This window comes from Vanacampus margaritifer, chromosome 3 (genome assembly GCF_051991255.1).
Source record: "Vanacampus margaritifer isolate UIUO_Vmar chromosome 3, RoL_Vmar_1.0, whole genome shotgun sequence".
Classification (NCBI taxonomy): Eukaryota; Metazoa; Chordata; class Actinopteri; order Syngnathiformes; family Syngnathidae; genus Vanacampus; species Vanacampus margaritifer.
Window position 1 is genome coordinate 7830366 of NC_135434.1, and position 23997 is coordinate 7854362.

Genomic DNA, 23997 nt, shown 5'->3' on the forward strand with positions numbered 1-23997 from the left:
GCAAAATGGTGACAAACCGTTTGCAATTGCAGGTCCTAAGTTCTGGAACAAAGTTCCTCCTGACATAAGAAATTCCCCTTCGATGGCAAAATTCAAATTCAGGCTTGGTTCGTCTGTAATGAAGTGTTTGTCTCTTGGTGCCATTTTAGCTCTACCTATGATTTGCAACAGTATCTCTTTATGTCTTTCCACTTTTATCTTTAACTGCTTTTTTTCTGAACTAATGCATTATGTACTGCACTTAGGTCCAGCGCGAGCTGTGTTTAAATGTGCTCTATAAATAAACTTTACTTACTTACTGTATCTCACTCTGACAGCTGGGCAAGCTTGTACTGTATGTATGGATGGAGTTTTCCAGGCTGCCTGTTTTGATAAATCATGAGATTTTTATTTTTTCAAGTCCTTGTCAGTTTTAAGCAGCGTTTATGCCCTGTTTGTGGGCTTGATGGTCCATAGCATCATTTCTTTCATGCTACCCTGAGCTTAGCGTGCTGACAACTTTGAACTTTGCACTGTGACTTAGTGGAGAGCACGCATCTCTCGCACGCACACACATTTGCCGCAGGCTAAGAAGACCAAATGAGGCGTCACCGGGTACGGTTGAAGCAGCACAGCGAGAGCGACGCTGTCAGCAATATGCTATGCATGCATGTGCTGTATTTATAAGATAGGGAAAAGCTCGCCTCCTCCGACTGCCCTCGCTGCATTAATCTGTTTATTTTGCACCAGCAAAGCTACTTCTAATAGGGACACAAAGTTTGCCCACCAAATCTCATGCTAATGAGCAGATGAGTGTTTGTTCGGCTCAAGCGTACAAATGTTGCTTCTTTGCCTTCTGCCAATTAGGGTCACTTCTACTTGTGTAAAAATGCTGCTAGCAAACATTAGAAGCGCATGGGTCATATTTTCTCATTTTTCACAAATGAAATGGATTCCTCTCAACAGTATTTAGTGATTTCTGCAAGATGGTTTTGGTAGCAGGGGGCTCATCAATGGGGCAGGACCAAGACTGAGGAGGAGGGAGCAGCAGTCTGACTCTAACAAGCTTATCTGGCTCACAAATTTAGTTAAGTCCATCAAAGTGCTGAGCGCTGGTGTCGCAAATGGTGCTTTGGATTATCTGACCACTACCTGTGACGGCAATTACACCTTCCAATTCAAGCGTGCCTTTGTTTGGATGCCAGACTCGATTGTTCGGCTCGAATAACATCGGCTCAACCGGTGCAAATGGAAGAGAATCAAACTGAACATCCCCCGGGCAATATTAACTTCCTGAGCCGATTGTCCAAAGGCTTACGGTGGCACTACATTAACTGACAGGTGTGATTGACAGACATTAAATATATTTAGATTCCGAACAATTTACAGTCATTGTTTGAGAATGTAAATCAGTTCAGATGTGCGCAAATCAACATGCATCCGGCTGATCAGATGTCAAGCGAGCAGCCCCGTGTCGGAATGCGCCGCCGCATTCATCTCGTCGGGAGTTTTGGGCTTAGAACCCATTTTCTTGCTCTGCATACAAATACATACAAACATTGTTTTCAAAGACCAAATGCGATGTCATTTTTAATTGCAGAGATTCTGAAAAATGTCCGGGCTGTCATATCAATCTCAGCACTCTGAGCTGCTTTGCTGAATTCATATTCAGATCTCTGTTTTTATAACGATCAGATGGAAATTGAATAAAGTAAATGCAAATAAGGACTCTTGGAATGTTTTTGCTCAAGATGACAGAATTACACATAATATCTCTTTCTGGCTGTTTGTGGCATTTAGGGATGCACCGATAGCACAGCATTGATTCTTTACGGTAAACACGGGTAATAACATTTTGTTAGCCGGCTATAAATTATGCTGTGCAAAATGGATGAACTCAGCTTGGGCGGCAACGCGGGCCACCGCCCACGAGTCTCTTCTTCATCTCTCATCTACTTATGCACTCCTTTTACATAGTGCTTCTGAGTCTTCAGACCGAGACACCACATAAATAAAATAGAGTTGTAACTCTTAAGTGAGTGAAATGTATGCCGTGTTCACGAAAAGTCAGTCTTATCATGCATTATGACCTATCGATTTTAAGTATTGGCGAGTAAACAAATGGAGGTACTTGAACTGGAGATGTGTCATTGTCTAGAACGAATAAACAAGTGGATATACCAAAAGTTTATTCTTTAATTAAACTACAACTAAACTGAGGTCATGTTTTTGGCAGTAAAGAAAAGAGGATTGCTTTTAGCAAATACTTAGCGTCATTGTCTTTAAAAACCAAAGACTTTAAGTCTGAAATATTTATGTGCTGCTTTGGATCCGACTCACAACAGTCATACTTTCGTTCATGCTTTTATCTCAATTAGCCTTGACTATTGCAACGGTCTTCTGATTTGACGTCCCCAAAAGAACATCAAACAAGCTGCAGTTGTGGGGTTCTGATCGGAACGAAGTGATTAGAGCATATTGCTCCAATTCTAAAGTCTTTAGACTCGCTATGGAAGACAACTTGGAGTTCTGCTACTGGTCTAAGAAATCCTAATGGAATGTAAACCGAATAAGGATCTGAGATCTACAGAGTCAGGTTGGATTAAGGGAGCCCAGAGTTCAAACCAAAGGTGGTGAAGCAGCATTTGGCTGTTATGCTGCACACTAATTGAATAAGCTAACAAGTGAAGTCAGAACTAGATGCGAGGTGTCAGTCAATCTCTCTCTCTCGCTCTCTCTCTATTAGAATTGAGCAATTAAATCATTTTCTAATCTATTTCCACTGCTTTTGAATGTTGCATTTTTAATCATGTAAAGCTCATACTCAGTCTGAAAATGCGGTATAGGTGCATCCTTCTGATATTGTAAACCTAGGATTTAAGGTACTGGTATTGCTCAGAGTGATAGGGTGATGCCAGGCATAAACGGGGCCCGTGTATACATGTCTGTCAGGACCCAGGTCTTTTCCTTTTTGTTTTCACAGGCTGTGTTTAAGAAAGCTCCTCTCAAATTCACCTCACAGTCGAGGGGTTGAGAGGAAATCTCTCAAGCTGGGTTCTTGCGAGGAAAACAGCGGGAGTTGGCTCATTCGCTACTTTGCATATCTTAAATATATATATTTCAGATTATGTAGGCTATTTCGGGAAATGAAAGTGCATCGCGGTGTTCGAAGAGTTAGCGTGGTGCTAAACCAGAAGGCGGAGCCTAGCCTAATGTATTATAAAAACGGCTTTATTTTTAATCTGCACTGGGTCTGATTTAGTCCTGTCAGCGTGCTGTGATCTCGACTATGTAGGCTAGGCCAATTAGTTTGATGTATGTTTCCTCACCGCGTATATTCAGCAAAAGGAAAGCTCACCTTTTGTAGCTCATGTACTCTCCGAGTTTCTAAATTTGTCAGATTCTTCCCATGTGACATCAATTGCCGAGTTGCACCTTGTGTGTGTCCAGGAAAAAATATACTGCGGTACATTTTTGGGGGATAATGCTGTATTAAATTGGATTCATTATGTGCCGCCTACTGCTCAAAGACAGCTGGGATAGGCTCCAGCACATCCCAGAGCCCAGTGAGGATAAGCAATTCAGACAATGGATGCCGTTCTGATTGGGTGACACAAAAAAAGTTATGTGAGCACAACACGTATTGCTTTATGTTTTGTAAATATTCAAAAGCACTTTCAATTTCTCATTTTCCCAAAAATATAGTAAAAGCCATCTTTATAGGTAATCCGATCCTCAAATGTCAGTCAGTAAAATAATCTTTTTTACTTCAAAGTCGGAAGCACTCAAACATCTCAGGTCCTTGTAAGAAACAAGAACTTATTTGAAATGAAGTCCAATCAACGCCTTTGGATCTTTGAAGCTGCATGAGATTTCTAGACTAGTCACGCTTTTGAACTCGCCCCTGCTGTTCAATATCTGTGAATAATGAAAGCGACTCTTCATGCCCGTGTCTCTATTCAACAAATTGCGTTGAGAGAAAAAAGACATGCAAAAATGACGTTCTTCTAATCTTGTCAGCATTTTCAACTCTAGTTCACTTGCAAAGTTATTTCATGTCTCTTCTTTTTCTTTCTCCCGCTTGGCTTTTTCCAGGTGGACTTGCTGGTGCCTACCAAGATTACGGGTATTATCACACAGGGAGCGAAAGACTTCGGCCATGTGCAGTTTGTCGGCTCGTACAAACTGGCATACAGTAATGATGGAGAGCGGTGGAAAATATACCAAGATGAGAAGCAAGGAAAGGACAAGGTATGTAGCGCTCACCCCATTACGCACACCATGTGCATAAAAGCACACATATATTGGGAAAAGGTACGTTCACACCAACTTTTGACTTCTTTATATGTTACATGGCGGCACGGTGCTTCGGCCTTCCTGGGTGGAGTTTGCATGTTCTCCCCGTGCCAGTGTGGGTTTTCTCCGGGTACTCCGGTTTCCTCCCACATTCCAAAGACATGCAATGGCAGGTTAATTGAACACTCTAAATTGTCCCTAGGTGTGAACGGTTGTTCATCTGTGTGTGCCCTGGATTGGCTGGTAACCAGTTCAGGATGTACCCCGCCTGCTGCCAGCACCCCCAAGACCCTTGTGAGGAATAAGCGGTTAAGAAAATGGATGGATGGTTATATATAACACAATTAACTCGTTTGCTCCCAAAAACATATAAATATGTTCTATTTTGAATGGTCCCAAAAACTTTATTATGGGACTGCTGAGCGTAGCAAGCAGCACATATTACTATTCCTAGAAAAAAAGGGTTTATTATTATTATAGCACACCGATTTTTCCGCAAGAATGCGGCCCGTACCGTAGATCGCACCGGGACAAATGAGGTATCAAACGATGCGGCTCGATCTGACTCGGTGCGGCATTATTTTTCTAGGAATTCCCACTTACCATGGCGACGCAATACCCCAAAAACTACCCCAAAAAGTGCCATAGGAATGAATGGGAAATGGAAAGACAAAATCACACACCTAAAGCACCTTTTTCCAAGACACGCTGCGCGCGCATACGTTGTCCGACCGGTACGAATTTTAGCTCATTTTGTAGGATTTTTTCCCATCTTTAGCTCAGTGTCGAAATCTCTTTTAAGGAATGAAAGCGCTCCCCTCTGTGCGGGTTCAAAGACAGTGAGTGAATTAGGCTTCTACCGCACTCTGTTGACCAATTAACTTTAGAGTGGCGGGAAAAAAGAAAAGTCTACTTCTATTTGCAAAAGTTTCACTTCAACTCGTCACCATGGCCACAATCTTTGCTCACTAGACGTCAAATTCTCACATTTTGTAGTCACGAGTGTCTTCTTTCAGACAAACTAACTTTTATTTGGCTAAGGTGTCATTTAGTACCTTTATTTTCCCTTTAAGCTCGGACAAGTCGGACCAACTCGCCTATCTCTGCCATGTTAATTTCAGGCGCCTTCCTCTCTCCATTTTTGATAAATCATAAGTTTTCAACCTGCTCTCATTTGGTCATTTTTTATCCGATTAAGAAAATGAAAACATGCTCGTGTTCCCCAAACCCTTGCCGTTCTAACGAGCCATTTCTTGAATCTGTATCTTCAACCGTTAAGTCGTGAGAGGCTTTTGTTCAAGGGGTGCTTCTCTCATGCAATCTCAATGGAATGTGGGGCGCGTGACGGCTCCAAGTCAAAAATGTGTGTGCGCTCTTAAAGTGACAGTGACATATTTTTAGATTATGGTTAACTTCCACATTTCTTGACCGATTCCAGTCATTTAAATTTTAAACTGTTCAGCTCATTTACATTTTTTGAAATACATTTTCAGGGACGGTGAGATACTTTTAGTTGATGTTCATTATGGTTAACTTCCACATTTCTTGACCGATTCCAGTGGTTTAAATTTTAAACTATTCAGCTCATTACCAAAGAGTCAGCAATCCCATTCAAAATTACCGCGGGAATTTTTCTAGTTTTTCATGTTGTTTTTTTTAAATGCTAGAGCATACAGAAGGCTTTGATGCAGCCTCTGACCTGAAGAGCAATGGTAGTTATTACAAAAACGGCCAACAGGTGGCCAGTACAAGAGATCAACCACGCCCATGTTGCAAAAAACTATTTTCCCCACTGTTTGAAACTGATTTGTGAATAATGGTGAAACTTAGCTATATTCTAATGCTGATTGCTGCAAAATGGAAACGGTTAAAAAAAAAATCCTGATGAAAGAAGAGAGTCTAATCTTTCTTTTGGTAGGTTCCATGTTTTTATAGCAATAGAACACAATATTCTGTTGACCTTGCAAAATCAGTCAAAATCCAGTAAAACAACCGGGAGCGAAGGGGGTTGTTTAGTGAAAATGGCTGGAAGTGAACGGCTTAAAGATGGAGACGTTCCAGATGGAGAAAAAAAAAAGCATTCAAATCAAAATAAAATGTGAAGCTGATTAAAATGCCATACGTCCCTTTTGGACCCTGTCTGAATCTCTTTCCCACTTTGACCTCTCCTCTTCCAGGCCTCAGACTGACCCAGCTCGGGTCGTATTGCCTCGCTGCTTTAGCATCAGATAAGACTGTTGTGTCAACCAAGCTTGACCAGTTGTGTTTAGAAAATCTTGTTTACGGCCCTTCAGCAGAGTGCACATGTTCCCTCCAATCGGCCTCGACATCAGAGGCAGGAAGGAGGCTGCAGTCGCCTCTCGGTTGATACGAGGCGAGCTGCAGCCGGAACTAAAAACCTTTGTCTTTCGCATGCTGGCGGCAAGTGGGCCACTGTTTACTTTTCTCACTCTCCGTGTTACTGACAGATAAGCGCTGCCTCTTCGGATTATTTGTGACTGGGTGACACCATGGCCATGGGAAATCTGGAGTCTTTTGAAGACCTTACCACATTGAGCAACTTTCAATTTGAATGTCTTATCAATTGGGTTGCAAAGGTGGGGAAGTTTCCGGTAAATTTAAGATGGGGATTATATACCGTATTTTCCCGAGTAGGCCAAAAATGCATAATTGGGTAAGAAAAAAAACATAAACACTGGAGTACTGTGTAAATCACTTTTTTTTTTGCGCGTAATTTATTTTGCAAACTACTTGACATTACGTCATCTTGGAAGGCAGGTTATAACATTAATTAAGAACAGACTGAATCGGTGTTCCTTAGGGTCACAGTTTTTCTGCACTTCCTATTTGTTGTTTTAAATATCCAAAGACAAGTTGAGTGTATTGTATTGGAATTTAATTTGGATACATCACCTATATCAGTGGACCCCAACCTTTTTTTCACCACGGACCGGTTCATACATGTCCACAACTTTGGCGGACCGGCAACCCAGTGGGTTGGGGTTGGGGGGTTTGCTTGGCTGTTCGTCGGCTGATTAATAAAAGGCTACGACAACAAACGCAAGTCCACTACATATAACAAGGGTAACAAAACGCGACTGAGATAATTAGCATCTTGACATGTGTCAAGAGTCCGTCGTAAACAGAGAGAATCTGGTCACTTTTCAAAATAAAATATTTTTAAGCCTCGGCTAATCAATTAACCGGAAGTACAGTACGTTTTTTTTTTTTTATTCTTTCAACTGTGCGGCCCGGTCCAAAGGTGCCCACGGCCCGGTACAGGTCCACGGCCCGGTGGTTGGGGACCACTGACCTATATTACAAGAACCGGGTTAAAGGAATTCTATTGTCTTGTCTAGGAATTCCTTACACCTTCATATTTGACCTTCACTATGATCCATGCAATAATATTTTTATCTCATCCGGATTTAAAAAAAAAAAAACAGATACAAGTGATTTCTTTCAGTGCATAATCCACCTCCTCGCTTGTTGTTCTGGCAATATACTTCAGAGCAGAACAAGGACAGCCAGTCAGCCGGCGTGTGCGCGGTGTATTAGAGGCGAGGCTTGTTTAGCAGGGCTGCGGAGAATGTCAATCAGTTTGTCCTGAGAGTGAGCCAGGGGACCTTTCACAAGTATGATTCTTCAAGGTGTTTCCCCCCTCAGACGGCTCAAGTTGCTATTAATGCCAGAGGACACATTTGACTGTTGGACTCCTGTGGGCTCCTCCTTGCCGCACCACAATAGTGGGCTTGACAGGGATAGATAAGTGTGTGCGTGTGTGTGTGTGTGCCTGGCTGTTTGGTTTGGGCACGGCGTTAGATGCTTCTAAGTATTCTTCTCAGCTGCTGCCTTCAGCTCTTGTGTGGCAGCGGCTAAAGGCGGTTAGATGGAGATTTAGAGAGGAGCCTCCGTCAGAATACAGATATGGTCGGTCAGCAGCTCACTGGCGCTCATATCAGGATCTCCTTACAGAGTCCATAGGACACCTTGTTTGCCTTTTTTTTTTCCCGCAAGAGACTTGACCTTTGCATAATGATACACTGTACTGTATGGTCACATATCCTGATTAATGTGTTCATCAATCGGATTTTCCTGCTGAATCCTCATTCGGACTGAGGCGTTTTTCTGAGAATTTTCCGTTTCTAGCTGCCAGCACACGAGCAAAAGAGTCAACCATACTCATTTCTTGACAATATTAAGTTTTATGTGACCTGACTAGTCTAAACATGACATTCTGATTGGAATAGGAGTTATAGAACAAAATCCAGACGTTTTTTTCCTTCTCAGGGGGGCGGCCATTTTGCCACTTGCTGTCGACTAAAGATGAAATCAATGAATCAATGAATCACAACCAATCAGAGCTCACCTGTTTACTGAAGCTGCGCTGTGATTGGTTGTTACCTGAGACCTGAGCAACACTGATGTCATATTCAGTCAACAGCCAGTGGCAAAATGGCTGCCCCCCTGAGATGGATAAAAACAGCTGGATTTTGCTGCTTAACTCATATTCCACTAACACAATATCAACCCAAATGGCATATTTAGTTAGACAGTAGGGCTGCATAAAAAATATTGTCCAAAAAAAAAAAGTTGACTTCCCCTTTAAGACCAAAGTTAATCCCACAGTGTCAATTTTAGTTGAAGGAAATTTATATTCGATGAATTGCAGTAGCTGGAGGTGACACATAAATCAAATCACTTTAAATTATTTATGTTCAGATTTAAATGACAAGTATTCACAATTTCCATTTTTGTTTTTATTTAAAAAAATATATATGCTAATGTGTAGCAGACAACCATTCTAAAGGGCTCTGGATATCTTGCTACAGCAAATTTCAAACATTGGCTATACATACAATACGTGTACACTTGTATGTGTGAAATGTATGATTAATTTAGGATCTTTAACCTTATTTCGTCAAAAATGCCGAATCTGCTTGAAATGGCCACGCATTGTTTTTCACTGGTTTTCAAAGTGGCCTGCACCCGGTACCCTTTCCCCGACTATCTAAATTTATGCCACCACTCGTTGGGATCAATCAGGACCAAGTTATCGATTTCTGCGCCACACTGTTTCACTCAGGTGGCATGAGGTTAATTAGCCATTGGATGCTTTATTCCCATCTCTGTAGGGCACAAAATGTGGTCGCTGTGAATACAACTGCACATTAACTTGCTCATTTTACCACTTGTCTGGCACCTTGGGGGAAAAATCGGTGTCAGTCATCAATAATTAATAACAGTTTTGGGAGAGAAGGTGTACACTGTGCCCATGCAATGTGCCTCCTATTGATGTTTCATTTAGAATACTGCGTAGTTTGCCGTGTCTCTCAAGGACGTTAAGAGCAAGGCGCAAATAAATATGGCCGACCTGAACTCTTAACCTAACCAGCAGGTTTAAATAACAGACAAATTTGTATTTCCCAAGGCACACAAGCCACTCCCCCTGGCAATGTGAAGCTACCAGACAGACACAATCAATAGTTGGGAGCAAAGTTGGGAGTTCCGGGGGTCCGTTTTGAGTAAGAATTTCCAGTTGTCTATTTTTAAATCATCCATGCAGTCCTGATTACTCGGGATTGCAGATCCCCGGAGAAGAGATTGCAAATTGGTTTGCAATTAAGGATTAAATTCAGTCTTCCCTCAGGCTGATTAAAGATACCTTGTGGGCGGCGGATATGAAGCTTCATTAGCAACATTTCATAATGCGCATTAAGCTGCAAATGTTGGGCTAACAATAATAATAAGCATCAAGTATAAGTCACGACCAACAGTCAGCCCTTCTGAGGTCAATATACAAGTCTGGGTTGACAAACTCTTTCTTTTTTTTCTTTTTTTTTTTTTTTTCTTTTTCCAGGAGAGCTCAGTATTGTTATCATCATTGCTTTCCTTTTTTTAAAAAAAAAAAAAAAAAAAAAATTTTTTCTTTTTCTTTCTCTTTTTTTTTTTTTTTTTTAAATATATATACATATATATATATATATATATTTTTTTTTTTGTATGTGGGTGAGCATGTGGATGAGCATGTGTATTCATCAGTTCACCTAAATCCCATTAAAAAAAAAATCCCATACTAATAATATAATATAATAATAAATTGCCAAATGCAGAAACATCAATGTAAGTTATCACGATGTAGTGGCTCTCGCTAACAGACAGAATTAAGTAACCAGGTTGGACAAACTCTTTCATTAACCATGATGGCATTAAAGATGAGTTTCTCAGGGAGTGGAAATGTGGCGGCGGAATTTGTGACAGAAAGCACTTGAAACCGCATAAAGGATATAACATTGTTTGCTTGTCCACGGCTCCAAATCCTGTCTGACTACACAGATAAGAGTGACACATACGAAATAAGATTTCACTGGAGGAGCAACATGATGAAACAGAATGCATAATAAAAGTGACACTTGATATATATTTTTTTTCCCGATTATCAGATGTATGGGAAACAATGGAAGAATGCAACTGTCACATGATCAAAACACAAAAGTCGTAGACACACTCAATATGACAAGAGAATCAAACGGGATGAATGAAGTAGGCACAAAGGAGGAGGAGGAAGTGACTTTGCTTATCACGTATTTGCTTCTTGATCAGTGACTATAATATGTAATGGTGCCGGGAAATTCTGTAATCCTTTTTTTTTTTTCGGGGTTTAATTTGCACTTGGACTGTAAGTTAATTGCTTTATTTACAATAAACAACGCTGTGGCTTTAATTAAATGGTAATTTTCTCAACAACTTCTCGACTACGTATCGCCAGACAATGTATGTATAATGGATTCCGGATCATTAAGATTAGTTAATAGGTTTATAGGTCCATATTTTAGTCAATGGGAATACGTTCTTGACAGAATCCAAATTAGTCTATTACAATAACAATTTAACTTCTTTATCACTGTAGGCTGCAAAAAGATGATTTGCTATTTGTGCACAACACTAATTAAATTTGACTTTGTGAACGTGTCATTGACAAAAGGAAGGCCACATTTTTTTATTTTCAATCAACTATTTGAGCATTCATCCGAATCCCAATAGAAGTTTACATGAACCGTTTTTCCGGTAACCCTTGAAATGGAACAGACGCATATTGCTAGCGAAAATCGGGCAAAAGGTTTCAAGCCCTATTTTAGAATGAAGTCCTTGATTTAACTGTAGGTTGCCCCTCATCATCTGGTTAAATGAAACCCCCACAATATTTATATTTAAATATATATATATGAAAATGAGTATAAAATGTCCCATTGCTCATCATTTGGCCCAGTGATTTTTTTCATTTTACACAACAGTGAGTCTCATCACATTCCAATTACACAGGCATCATCATGTGTTTTTAATTGGAATGATCATACCCTTCAACGAAGCTACCCCCGTAGATTCATTTCCTCTTAATAAACTTCATTCTACTGTCAATTAAGCACTTACGAATGCAATGCTGCATCCTGCGCATTTGTTGTTTAAAAGGTTTATTGCAAGCAAAGTGATTCATAAATTAATGATCAGACTTAATTTAACCTCCATTTGTTGCCTGGGTAGTTCAGCGGCGGCAACTGCATTGTACATGCGACGACAATCAGCATGCGGCACAAAGTATTATGTTGATTATGTTTTACAGTGCCAAGCCAACAATAGAGGATCAAAGCTTTTGAAATATTTTTGGCCTAAGTGTTTGTTTCATTTCTGAGAATAGAAAAAAAAAAAAAGACGATGCATTCCAGGTGGGCTTACAATTGTTGGGCAATATGCTGATTTTAATTTGATTAGAAGGGCGCAAATACTGATGCTGATGTCAAGGCCAAAATATTTAGTGGAGCATTCCGAGTTCATAGATATGTTAATATTTTATACCAAGTACCACTTAACTCATTCACTCCCAGCCATTTTCACTGAAGCAACCCCCTTTGCTCCTGACTCTTTTACTGGATAATGACTGATTTTGCAAGGCCCACAGAATATTGTGTTCTATTGCTATAAAAACATGGAACCTACTAAAAGGAAGATTAGAGTCTCTTCTTTCATCAGGAAAAAAGTATAGTTGTATCAGTTTCCGTTCTGCAGCAATTAACATTAGAATGTTTCATCATTATTTAAAAAACTGTTTAAAACACTGGGGAAAAGGGCTTGTTGCAACATGGCCCTGGTTGATCTCTTCTACTTTCCGACTTCCTGCTGGTCACAGAGGCTGCATCAAATCCTTTTGTATGCTCTAGCATAAAAAAAAATCATAATATATTATAGTCTTTGGTACAACCCATTTTTTTTCAATCTGTTTCCGTATGCAGCAATTAGCATGAGAATATAGCTAAGTTTCATCATTATTCACAAATCTGTTTAGAACTGAAAGTAAATCTTGTTTTTTACATGGCTCTGGTTGATCTCGTATACTCTGCTGCTACCCGTTGGCCGTTTTTGTAATTACTACCTTTTTTTTTTACTTTTCTCTTTCTGGAGAGCTCAGTATTGTTCATTCGGTAATTTTACCGATTTCACATGTCATCATCATTGCTCTCTATTTTTTAATTGCTACCATTGCTTTGCCCATTCTCTACAGTTGAGAGGATGCATCAAAGCCTTCTGTATGCTCTAACATAAAATATATATATATATTATTTTTTTTAAACGTATTAATACGTATTTGGCTCACTTTAAACATTTAAAATAGAACGTATTTATACGTTTTTGGGACCAAATAAGTTGTAAAAAATATTTGTGAGTACCATCAACTTTGAAAATACAGTACAGTAAAACTCTAAACTCCAACTCTATAGCCTATATAAACATAGCTGTGATTTGGTAGTGTTGCAACGTGTGATCACAGTCAACGCAGTAACGTTCAAAAAAGCATTCAAGTTCAATAGTCTTTATTATTGTGGAACAAAAATGGGTAACAAAAAGAATACAACTAAAAGGCAAATCAAAAGAGATGATTAGAACCAATAGTAATTTACAATATACCAAAGAACAAAATGTTGATGTTTATAAAGCACAGAAACGTTGTGGGATAAATTACAAAGGACAAATATTGGCTGGAAAGAAGTAACCCAGTTAATATTGCCACTAGAAAACTTGCAACCCGAAACAAGGTGACCAGAGAAGATCCAAATTGAAACCAGGCAAAACCCTCACAGCAAAACCGTCACAAAGGAACGAATCAGCATCAGGTGTGCATGCCCCTACTAAACTCCTCCCTGCGCCGCCGAGGGACGTTCCAAAAAACAAAAAAAACACTACAGAGACAGAACATGACAGGTAGTAGACACAAGGTTACAGAAGACAACAAATGATGACTTCTTTAATCGTTTATTCAACTCCACCAACACAAATAGTTCAGCAAAAGGTAATAAGAGTTAGCCATTAGCGCGACATGCTAACTAGCCGAAGCGTCTGCGTTAACCGAGGCTGTTTTTAAACAAATCTTGGAAGTGAGACATTGGTTGGCCATTTTGAAATGTTCACCAACGTCCGACTTTTCGCAAGGTGTTTAGAGAAACAAGTCGAATTCAGAGGTTTGTCTTTTAATGTCGAGTTCTTTGTGCGTTTGCAGGTGTTTCAAGGGAATTTTGACAACGACACGCACAGAAAGAACGTGATCGATCCGCCCATCTACGCTCGGCTCATCCGGATCCTCCCGTGGTCGTGGTACGGGAGGATCACTTTGCGTGCAGAGGTGCTCGGCTGCACTGTGGAAGAGTGACGTCCTTTCACCATCTCTCTCCCGTCTTAACGGTACACTGGCGCATGTCGCGCAGTAGTGGAAAAATAAACTGTGCAACCTGTAAAAAAAACAAAAAAAGAAATTGATTTCCAGTAGTTTTTTTTTTTTTTTTTTTTTAAGAATTTGTGAAAAGTCGGCATTTTTGGTCTATGATTTGTAAAATAATTTAATGCTGTGTTCTTTTCTTATGTCAATTTTGTTTTCTTTACAGTGTGATTTTTTGCCTTTTTATTGTTCTTGAGAAATGTAATATACGTATGTGGGATCTGGGTTGGGGGGGTGGGGGGGTGGCTGTCTGATGTTGGGGTCTCACTGTGGATTTGCCATACAAACTATTGTACAGAGTCACTTTTTAAACAAAGTATGTGTCGGCCATGTTGCATTAGCGCCCTCACACACAGACAAACACACGCACACACCAAACACACACTCGCGCCATCATATTGTCAAATATGTTTTTACTCTTCTAACTTTGTCAGGCCATGCTTTCATCTTAATGGGCACTTGCATTACCGCATCAAACGGATCACTATTACTGCTCTTGTATTATATATAAAAGACTAGGAAATTGCATGGTGCGTCAATAAAAAGACTGCTTCATACGACAAGTCAGTCAAAACCTCTGGCCGTGAACGTAATGGCTTCAATTTAGGGAACTTTTTTTTTTTTTTTCCCCCCGCCCCCACACATTTTCAAACTGTTCTGAAACAAAAAAAGTGTTGTGAAGTTGATAAATATTCATGAGGAACTGTTCATTTTGATTGCAGCACTGACACGGATGTTGACAATGTTCATATGGGTTCTTTTGTTTGTTACTATTATTTCATAGATTTGTGTTTGCTGTTTGTGCATTTTGTATTTATTCCAATTATTTTTGTTTCACCCCCCTCACACACACACACATTTTTATAAATCCGTGTTCAGTGTGTTGTCTATGTAAGCGGAATTTATTAAAAGCTCAGGATATACTATATGTCACTCACAAAACCCACAACTGTATACACGATCTGCATTATTATTTAACCACAGTGGTTAGTGCTCAAGTCCAAAAGTGAAACATCCATTAATATTATGTTTTAATCGACAATTATCTCTTATTTTTTGAAAGGGGAGCTGCTAGATGAAATATATAGCAACATAAGCAATGATCTCACACGCTTGCAATAACAATGCTAACTCCTCAAACTGAATAAGGATCGAGTTCAATGCGATAGTTCCTTTTTTTCTTTTTTTTTTACTGGGAATGCAATTGCAATCTTAAAATGAGATGTTTTGTGGTTCTTTGCTTATTCGTCCTACTATTTCCATCTTTGAATAAATAGCAGTGGCTTACATTACATAAATATGCGGCACTGACGAGGTAGAAATATTACCCGGGGCGCTATCATTTTTTTTTTTTCAGATGGTAAAGTCTTTATTTCTTGTTGAGCCCTGATGACGAGTTGGTGCCGTGCTGTGGAAATTTGTGAAAAGCAATTAAGATATCTTTATAGCAATCGCATTCAAAATATTCTTCTTGGCTTGAATGGTTACAAAATGGTGTCAAGTGTGTCCGACTAATTGGGTGTTCTTTATAATGGTCTCCAATTACTATTGTGCTCTCTTTATTGGACTATTCAAAACGCGTTACGTTTAGAGAAAAGTTGAAGGGAAAGAGCTCTCTTGTGTCACGTTACCGATGAGCTCCTCCAGTTAGTTCATATTGTACAAATGCAACACATCCAATAACAGATTGCAGTAGAGCCTAAAATGGAAATATATTAACTCGTTCACTGCCATTGACGGTTATAGACGTCAAAAATTCATTTGCACTATTTCTATTAGTTTCATTTTTTTCCACTTTTGTTAAGAGTATGAAAACCTAGAGAACAAATATATTGTACATTTAGAACAGTTATAAAATGTGTGATTAATCGTGAGTTAACTAGTGAAGTCGTGATTAATAACAATTTTAAAAAATGTAATCGCCTGATGCCCCTAATTAAAAAAGAAAAGATTATTAAAAATTAGGGGCGACAGACGATTACAATTTTTATTTATTAAATTATTTATTTTTTAAAATGTCTAGGTTTTCATACTCTTAACAAAAGTGGGAAAAAATGTGAAACTAAAAGAAATAGTTCAAATTCATTTTTGACGTCTATAGCCGTCAATGGCAGCGAATGAGTTAAGAGAAAGGAAACCATTTAATTTAATGCTCCAAGTTCACCAAATGGCAGCACTTGTTTTGTTCACTTAGTATTAAAATTTAGGGGAAAAAAACGTCAAATAATTTTTTGGTCCAAATGGGAAAAAGCACAGCAGAAAAATCCAGTTTAGCTGTACAAATGGCTATTGTGTATTAATAGAGTATTTACACATAAAAATTACAACATAGATGACTAATTTATGATAAATCGATGAGCGAGTTGCATTCATGGATGCAAAAAACAGACAAATAATAGATTTTTATTTGGAGAAAAGTTAATTCCTGCCGAATCCCTTCATCCGGCATCTGGTCCTTGTCGCCCGTGAGCAGATTTGCATGATGAGTTTGAACTGTATAGTATAATGATGTTCACCGGTACGTTCAGTTGTTGTATTTCACAGGTTTTACTTTGTACTGACCATTGATTGTCTTCTGTGTTGTGCAAGTGCATCTCAAGGCGGAGAAAATGAAGAGAAACTCATCGTGTCTTTGTATGTCCGCGTCATTTTATCTGCTCAACCTGAGTGTCCATCTAGAAAATGAAAGTAAGAATAATGCTGGTTAGATTCAAACCAGCTGAGGAGCACCAGATGTTGTGTACAGTGGAGAAAAAAAACAATGCTTCAACTCCAAAACTCAGTTCAGTTTGACAAATAAAACCATATCTGTGAAACTATTGTTGATTGGGTTTTTTTCAAATCGGTACACACTGATGGCTCACTTTTAAACAGCATTCCCACATATGTTGTTTCTAACCTTCATTATTATTATTATATCAGGCACTTTTTATTCTCTACACTTTTTTTGCCGTGAAATAACTCCCACATAATAAATACATCTTGATTTCCACCGTTCCACTTGCTTCAAAAATCCACGCCTTCCTGGCAATATATCATCGGATTCCACATTACTTACAGTTTTTGCACTATTGTTAAATATCTACTTTTCCCCATTCATTTTCAATGGGACAGACATTGAAGAGAGAGAGAGAGTGCACGCCCGCGCGCGCGTGGGACCGTTGCTGCACGTCGTGGAGGTGGGGACGAACGAACTGACTAGTCGTGTCCTCCAAACGCGGGCAGTTTGAAAAAGCTTCACGGACGGGAGGACGAAATGACGACCGGTATTGACTGGAACTTACTCGGAGCGGAAGTTTGAGCTGAGCGTCCAGCGGCATGCTACACGCTGTAGCTTCTTGCTAGCTAGCCCGCTAGCCTACAACCACAATGTGAGTTACACCTTCCAAACAAATCTTCCTCCCACTAATTCACTATTCAAACATCATACACAACATATACACGGTTAAATTTGTCACTGGGATAAAAGTTCATTTGGCAGTTGATGTCACATATCTATCTATCTATCTATCTATCTATCTATCTATCTATCTATCTATCTATCAGGTGTGGTTGCTTTCAGTGACAGTTCGAAAACAGCAAATAGCCTTCAATCAATCAATAGCCTACATGCTTTTTAATAACACAAGCATTTTTGCTATTTGTAGGCTGCCCGGGTCCTTATTACCCGCAAATAGCAGGGGCACATTGTATAGAATATATATTGTGGTGGTATTTATTTTTATTTTGTCTTCACTAGCATACTCTATATTGGAGTAATCCAAAAGCAATCTAGTTACATGACTTTAATATTATGGTACTTGGATTACTAACTACATTTTTTAGCAGGTAACTTGTAACTGTAATGGATTTCATTTTAAAAGTAACGCTCCCAACCCTGTTGACCAGTAACCAGGAGGTCGCAGGTTCGAATTCCACCTCACATTGTAATGTATGCCAACTGACTATCATATCAGGAAATGGATTCTAATTTCACTGAAATTATTAAATGCATGTTAGATTTCAGCATGACACTTTACACAAATAAATACATGAATGCCATTAGCCATGCTTTTAAACAAGTCAAGTTAGCTGAGTGGTTAGAGCAATTGTCTTCCACCATCACAGAGTACCTGGGTTCAAACCACACTTGAGTACATTTGATGGTTTGATACCAACTGACTATCATATCAGGAAATGGATTATAATTTCACTCAAATGATTTAAGCACATGCATTCAGCATTTCTGCAGAAATTGCACTTTGTCTAGTTTCATTGAAACTGTTCATAAACTCCTGAAGTTTTGAAACTGAAAGCATATTACATTCACCTTCCTGTTTTTCTGAATAACTTTTTTAGGAGGCTTTGTTTTTCTTTTCTTTTTTTGAATATTTTTTTTTTTCAGTTTTTTTTTTGTATTTTGTCCTGTTTTTCAGGTTATTTTTGTTTGTTTTCTTTAATATTTTTTCTGTCCTAAAAAACACCAAAAAAAAAACTGTTAGTCAACGCTCCCATAACATGTCCAGCTCAATATAATACAATACTAGTTTAAAAAAAAAAATATATATATATATATATATATTTTTTTTTTTAAACTCAGCTCCATACATGTATTCACAAAAATGATTTCTGGAAGATTCACCTCAGCTTGGCAAGCGGCCGCAGCTCGGCAAAGTCACTGCCGTTGCCGATGATCTAAGCTCACTGGCTCCAGGCGGCAGCTTCGTGTTTACCCTCTAAACTTCTCCCCGAATGTCAAGCTGCTTATTTAAATCGCACATCCTGGCCCTCCAGATATTGTTGTATGTTTTCATGCTATTTTCCTTATTTTAAACACTTTAATTCATTTGGCCAATGAAACGGAGTCAGACAGTCACATGGCCACTATGCCATCATGTCCAATTTGTGCCGTTTCATGAGAGGAAATGCTCGTTTCTACTGGCTAAATTTGCGCTAATTGATTTCAATTCATAGATATGATATATGATTAAGTTATATTGTTGGCAGTATCTAGATTTGCGCCTTGTCTATATTTGTCTATTAGATGCTCATAAAATCAATAATTAATTACTCAGCACTTGAGTATTTTTTTCACTTAATATTTACTTGAGTACTACTTTTTACTTGAGTCATACCATTCTAAAGTACTTTTACTAGAGTACAATTTCTGGCTACTCTACCCACCTTATCTTCCCAATGGACCGAAAGGGGTAAAATAACTAATCAGGGTTTGAGTAAAAGGAAACTTGGAAGTGCTTTTTTTCCGGCGGGCTGCAGGCTGGTGGAAACACGGTTGTAAATGTTCTCATTCATCCCCGGTCGTTTCATTCTCGGGGCATCGAATCGATCGCAAGGTGGGGAGACAGCGGTCCTATTCTGCGCTCGCTTCCAAAGTGCCCCGGGTTCTGCGCCGCTAACGACAACAGAAGAGCATTGTAAAGACAGATGAGGGAACGGGCACAGAAATACATAATCGACTCAGCTAAGCCAGATGTGCATTTCAAATACTTAACAGCGTTTGGACATTACACAGGGAGCAAAACAAAATTGAGCTGTGTGCGTTCAACCCGTTTTTTGGAGTTCAGGTTTTCTGGTGGGTGACAAAAAGTGACCTCGGGACACTGGGTGAGGGGAATTATCCAAATATTTTTGGGCTAGCAAAGATCACAAACAAAAAGCTTGAACAAATATAAACAGGAATCAACATGTAATACCTGACATGTAATTCAGAATATTATAAATATTGTACATTATTTCCCCGTCAATTTTGTGACCTTGTTATTACCTGCCATGCTACAATATCAATAACCCAGGAGTAAATATCAATATTACTGTTGCTGTCTTTTGAAATGTTGTCCTTCATAAACTGTCAACACTGCAAAATAACCAATAAACATGTTTTTTTAGTATCTCCTTTTCTGTCAAATGTAAGTAATATAATATATTTTTTAACAGTGACAATATTATCCACATTTATATATCCACATTTAAAGCTGTTACATCTTGTTTGCAACTAGGTGTCAGACGATTAAAAATTTTAATCATAATTAATTGCATGACTTCAATAGTTAACTCGCAATAATTGCAAAGCTTATATATGTTCTAAATGTACAATAAAATATTTGTTTCTAAGTTTTCTTACTCTTGTTAGCATAGCAAGTGGATTTTTTTTAAACTATTAGAAATATGGCTGCATCTTTTAGTCATTGATACAGTTATTTCATAATAATTAAGAATTAAAAATAAAAAGATTTACTGTACTGTAAAAATTTTTTTTTAAAAAAACTAGTGTGATATTGATTTGTGTTGAGGTCATTTTCTGCCACTAGATGGCATAATTGCATTTGTAAGACAATGGTAACAGCTCAGTGCATTTTTTTTTTCATATTAACAAGAAATGTGAAATTCTCCACAATTTTAAAATTGTGCAATACAACTTGACCCCATTTCCACAAATATATGCTATATTATTAAATGTATTACTGCTAAATGTTGACGTGGATGTGTCTGCTGCGTTGCGACTGAAATTCCCCCAGTACAGGTTTTCAAAGTAAGAGGCGGTCAATAAAAATATTTTTTTTTGATTAATTAAATTAATTTAAAAATGTAATTCGTGGCATTAAAGGAACTTTAAATTAACCTTACAATTAACGCACTCATTTTGACACCCCTAGTGACAACACAAGAAAAGGCTGTGCCAAGATCTTGCAGTCTTTATGTGTCTATGGCGCCGGTAAGACAAAAAACAAACAGACAAAAAAAACAATGACCCAACACAGATAACATGACGATGTTTATGTTGGGTCTTACCAGTGCCGCATACTGTACACGTGGCTGTCGATGTTTCTGAGCCCTTATCGACGGCTCTCCTATGTAGGTCGCTGCTTTACTGCAGAGCAACAATTGGCAGATTCCCACCTCACGCAGACAGCAGATGTTCCACAGCGTAGCGTGACTGCAGGGTTCGAGGAAGGGAATAAACACTGTTTAAAAGTGCACAACAAAGTGGCAGGCTGTTGTGCGGTTGTGGGAGTGAGCACAGCAAGCTTCATTTCCAGGCTCCCCTCATTCCCTTTAAATTAGAGGTTATGTAGTGGGAGGACCAACTCGAGCCAGATTGCAAATTGTGTTACACTTGTGGGGGGGGTCAAGAAATTTAATCTATCTCCAGAATACGGAAGAGGATTAGGGCCAGTGAAGAGAGAAAAAAAGGTTTGGCAGGATTCTCACTTTATTCTCAGAATTCTGGCTTTAAAGTGAAAATTCTCACTTTAATCTCAGAATTCTGACTTCAAAGTGAGAATTCTGACGAACGATGAAATTCTGACTTTAACTCTTTCACTGCCAGACGTTTTCAGAAACGGGTTGTCCCCACTGCCAGCCGATTTAAGCATTTTGAGTGATCTTTCAAGGTCCACAGAAAATGTTGTGTTTGGACTATGGAAACACACATACTACCAAATGAAAGATTGGACTCTCAGCTTTCATCAGAAAAAAAAGTTTGTTTCTACCTTATTCCGTTCTTCAGTAATCAACAATAGAAAATGGTTACTTTCACCGAAATTCTCTCTTTTGAAACAAAAAACGGAGAAAAAGAGCTTTTTGTGAAACGATGTTATTTCATGCACTCTAGTGAATTGTACACTTCTTTTTGTCCATGAATGATGCCACTAACACCTAAATAGTGCTTTACTTCTGTAAAACGCTTTCACCAACAATGAAAAAGTGTTTTTTGATTGCAAAATACGTTTATTTCCATTCAACAGTGTAACAATTTGACAAAACAATTTCGCAAACTATTTCCAAATGTGTGCAACTGTGGTACTACTTACAATTATGTGGATGTTTCAAATACAGTTTTTCCTTTTGTAACGCTCTCCTGCGTGCAAGGAGACGCCAGGACTCGCACAACAGTTTACTTTCACTTTCACATTGGTCCGTTTTGCGTGCAAACGTTACACTTTCTTGACGGCCTTTTTTTCCGGGGAATAAAAAGCAAGTAGCAGACTGTACACACTTCCTCCGATGAATATGCATTGGACTCGGGGCACTCTCCGTCGTCCGATCGAACGTCCGCCTGTGCGTGCTCGGTTGCGCTCCGCGTTACGACACCGTAATAGCCGCCGCGTCAGCGGTTCCAATTTCGCCGTCAAGCTCGGATTCACCTTCATCATCATCGAGGATGATCACCGTCGTCATCAATGCACTATTTTAGCGTTGGTCGATGCCTTTTGTCTTGTAAGTGTAGAGCTGCTTGCAAACGCTCGCCATTGCCCGTTCCCTCCTCCATCTAGCTCCATCTAACGTCTTCTACTGCCGCGTCAATGCTTTCCAACCACGGAGTCACCCTCATCTTCATCATCTATGATGATCATGTCATCAACAATGTGCTTTTTTAACGATGCTTTTGGTCTTTGAAAAAAAAACGTCTCGGGTGTGAGCTCCTCGCGACCGGCCGCCATTTTTCCTTTGTCTTCCATTCTCATCTCCTGCTCGACGCTCTAGCTCCGCCTCTACTGACGCCCACCCGATCTTGTCAAAAGAGAGTCATCGCTGCCCTCTAGGGGCCAAAAATAGTCCTTAGGCACAACAGACAGACTTGAAACTTTGACCAGACATGCGGGAGGGTTTCCTCTACCCGTTTCAAAAAAAAAAAAAAAAATCATTGGATGACGTCTTTTGACGTCATTGGCAGTGAAGCGTAGGTTTTTACTTGACGTCTTTAAACGTCAGTGGCAGTGAAAGAGTTAAAGTGAGAATTCTGACTAACGATGAAATTCTGACTTTAAAGTTAAATTTCTGACTTTATTCTCAGAATTCTGGTATCAATGTCAGGATTCTGACTTTAAAGTGAGTTTTCTGACTTTAAAGTTAAAAATCTCACTTTAATCTCAGAATTCTGACTTTAAGTGAAAATTCTGACTAACGATGAAATTCTCACTTTAATCTCAAAATTCTGACTTTAAAGTTAAAATTCTGACTTTAAAGTTAAATTTCTGACTTTATTCTCAGAATTCTGGTATCAATGTCAGGATTCTGACTTTAAAGTGAGTTTTCTGACTTTAAAGTTAAAAATCTCACTTTAATCTCAGAATTCTGACTTTAAGTGAAAATTCTGACTAACGATGAAATTCTCACTTTAATCTCAAAATTCTGACTTTAAAGTTAAAATTCTGACTTTAAAGTTAAATTTCTGACTTTATTCTCAGAATTCTGGTATCAATGTCAGGATTCTGACTTTAAAGTGAGTTTTCTGACTTTAAAGTTAAAAATCTCACTTTAATCTCAGAATTCTGACTTTAAGTGAAAATTCTGACTTTAAGTGAAAATTCTGACTAACGATGAAATTCTCACTTTAATCTCAAAATTCTGACTTTAAAGTTAAAATTCTGACTTTAAAGTTAAAATTCTGACTTTATTCTCAGAATTCTGGTATTAATGTCAGAATTCTGACTTTAAAGTCAGAAATCTGAGATTAAATTCAGAATACTCACTTTAAAGTGAGATTTCTGACTTTAAAGTTAAAAATCTCACTTTAATCTCAGAATTCTGACTTTGAAGTGAAAATTCTGACTAACGATGAAATTCTCACTTTAATCTCAAAATTCTGACTTTAAAGTTAAAATTCTGACTTTATTCTCAGAATTCTGTTATTAATGTCAGAATTCTGACTTTAAAATCAGAAATCTGAGATTAAATTCAGAATTCTCACTTTAAAGTCATAATTCTGATTTAAAAGTGAGAATTCTGAGCATAAAGTCAGAATCCTGCCCAAATTTTTTTTCTCTCTTCACTGGCCCTAATCCTCTTCTGTACCATAATAAAGTACAGTACTACTTACAGTAGGTCTCAGTCTTGATTTATGTTTTCAGCAATCATTTTCAAACGTGTGTTAAGACTCAAATCTCTGAATTCACTCTACATATATTTGAGCGGGAATGGAATGGAGACAATAATTAACACAGTAACTTAACGGC

At 38.6% G+C, this 23997-nt stretch overlaps 1 protein-coding gene across 3 annotated transcripts in view; it reads left to right on the plus strand.

Annotated features, from left to right (window-relative positions):
• Window positions 1-16860, plus strand: part of edil3a (EGF-like repeats and discoidin I-like domains 3a) — a 105425-nt gene extending 88565 nt beyond the window's left edge. For all 3 annotated transcript variants that reach the window (XM_077561947.1, XM_077561948.1, XM_077561949.1), the window contains 2 exons: window positions 4075-4230; window positions 13826-16860. In XM_077561947.1, the coding sequence (XP_077418073.1) occupies window positions 4075-4230; window positions 13826-13975 (306 nt within the window). In that variant the 3' untranslated portion in view covers window positions 13976-16860. The remainder of the gene's footprint in view (window positions 1-4074; window positions 4231-13825) is intronic.
• Window positions 16861-23997: the final 7137 nt, after the last annotated feature.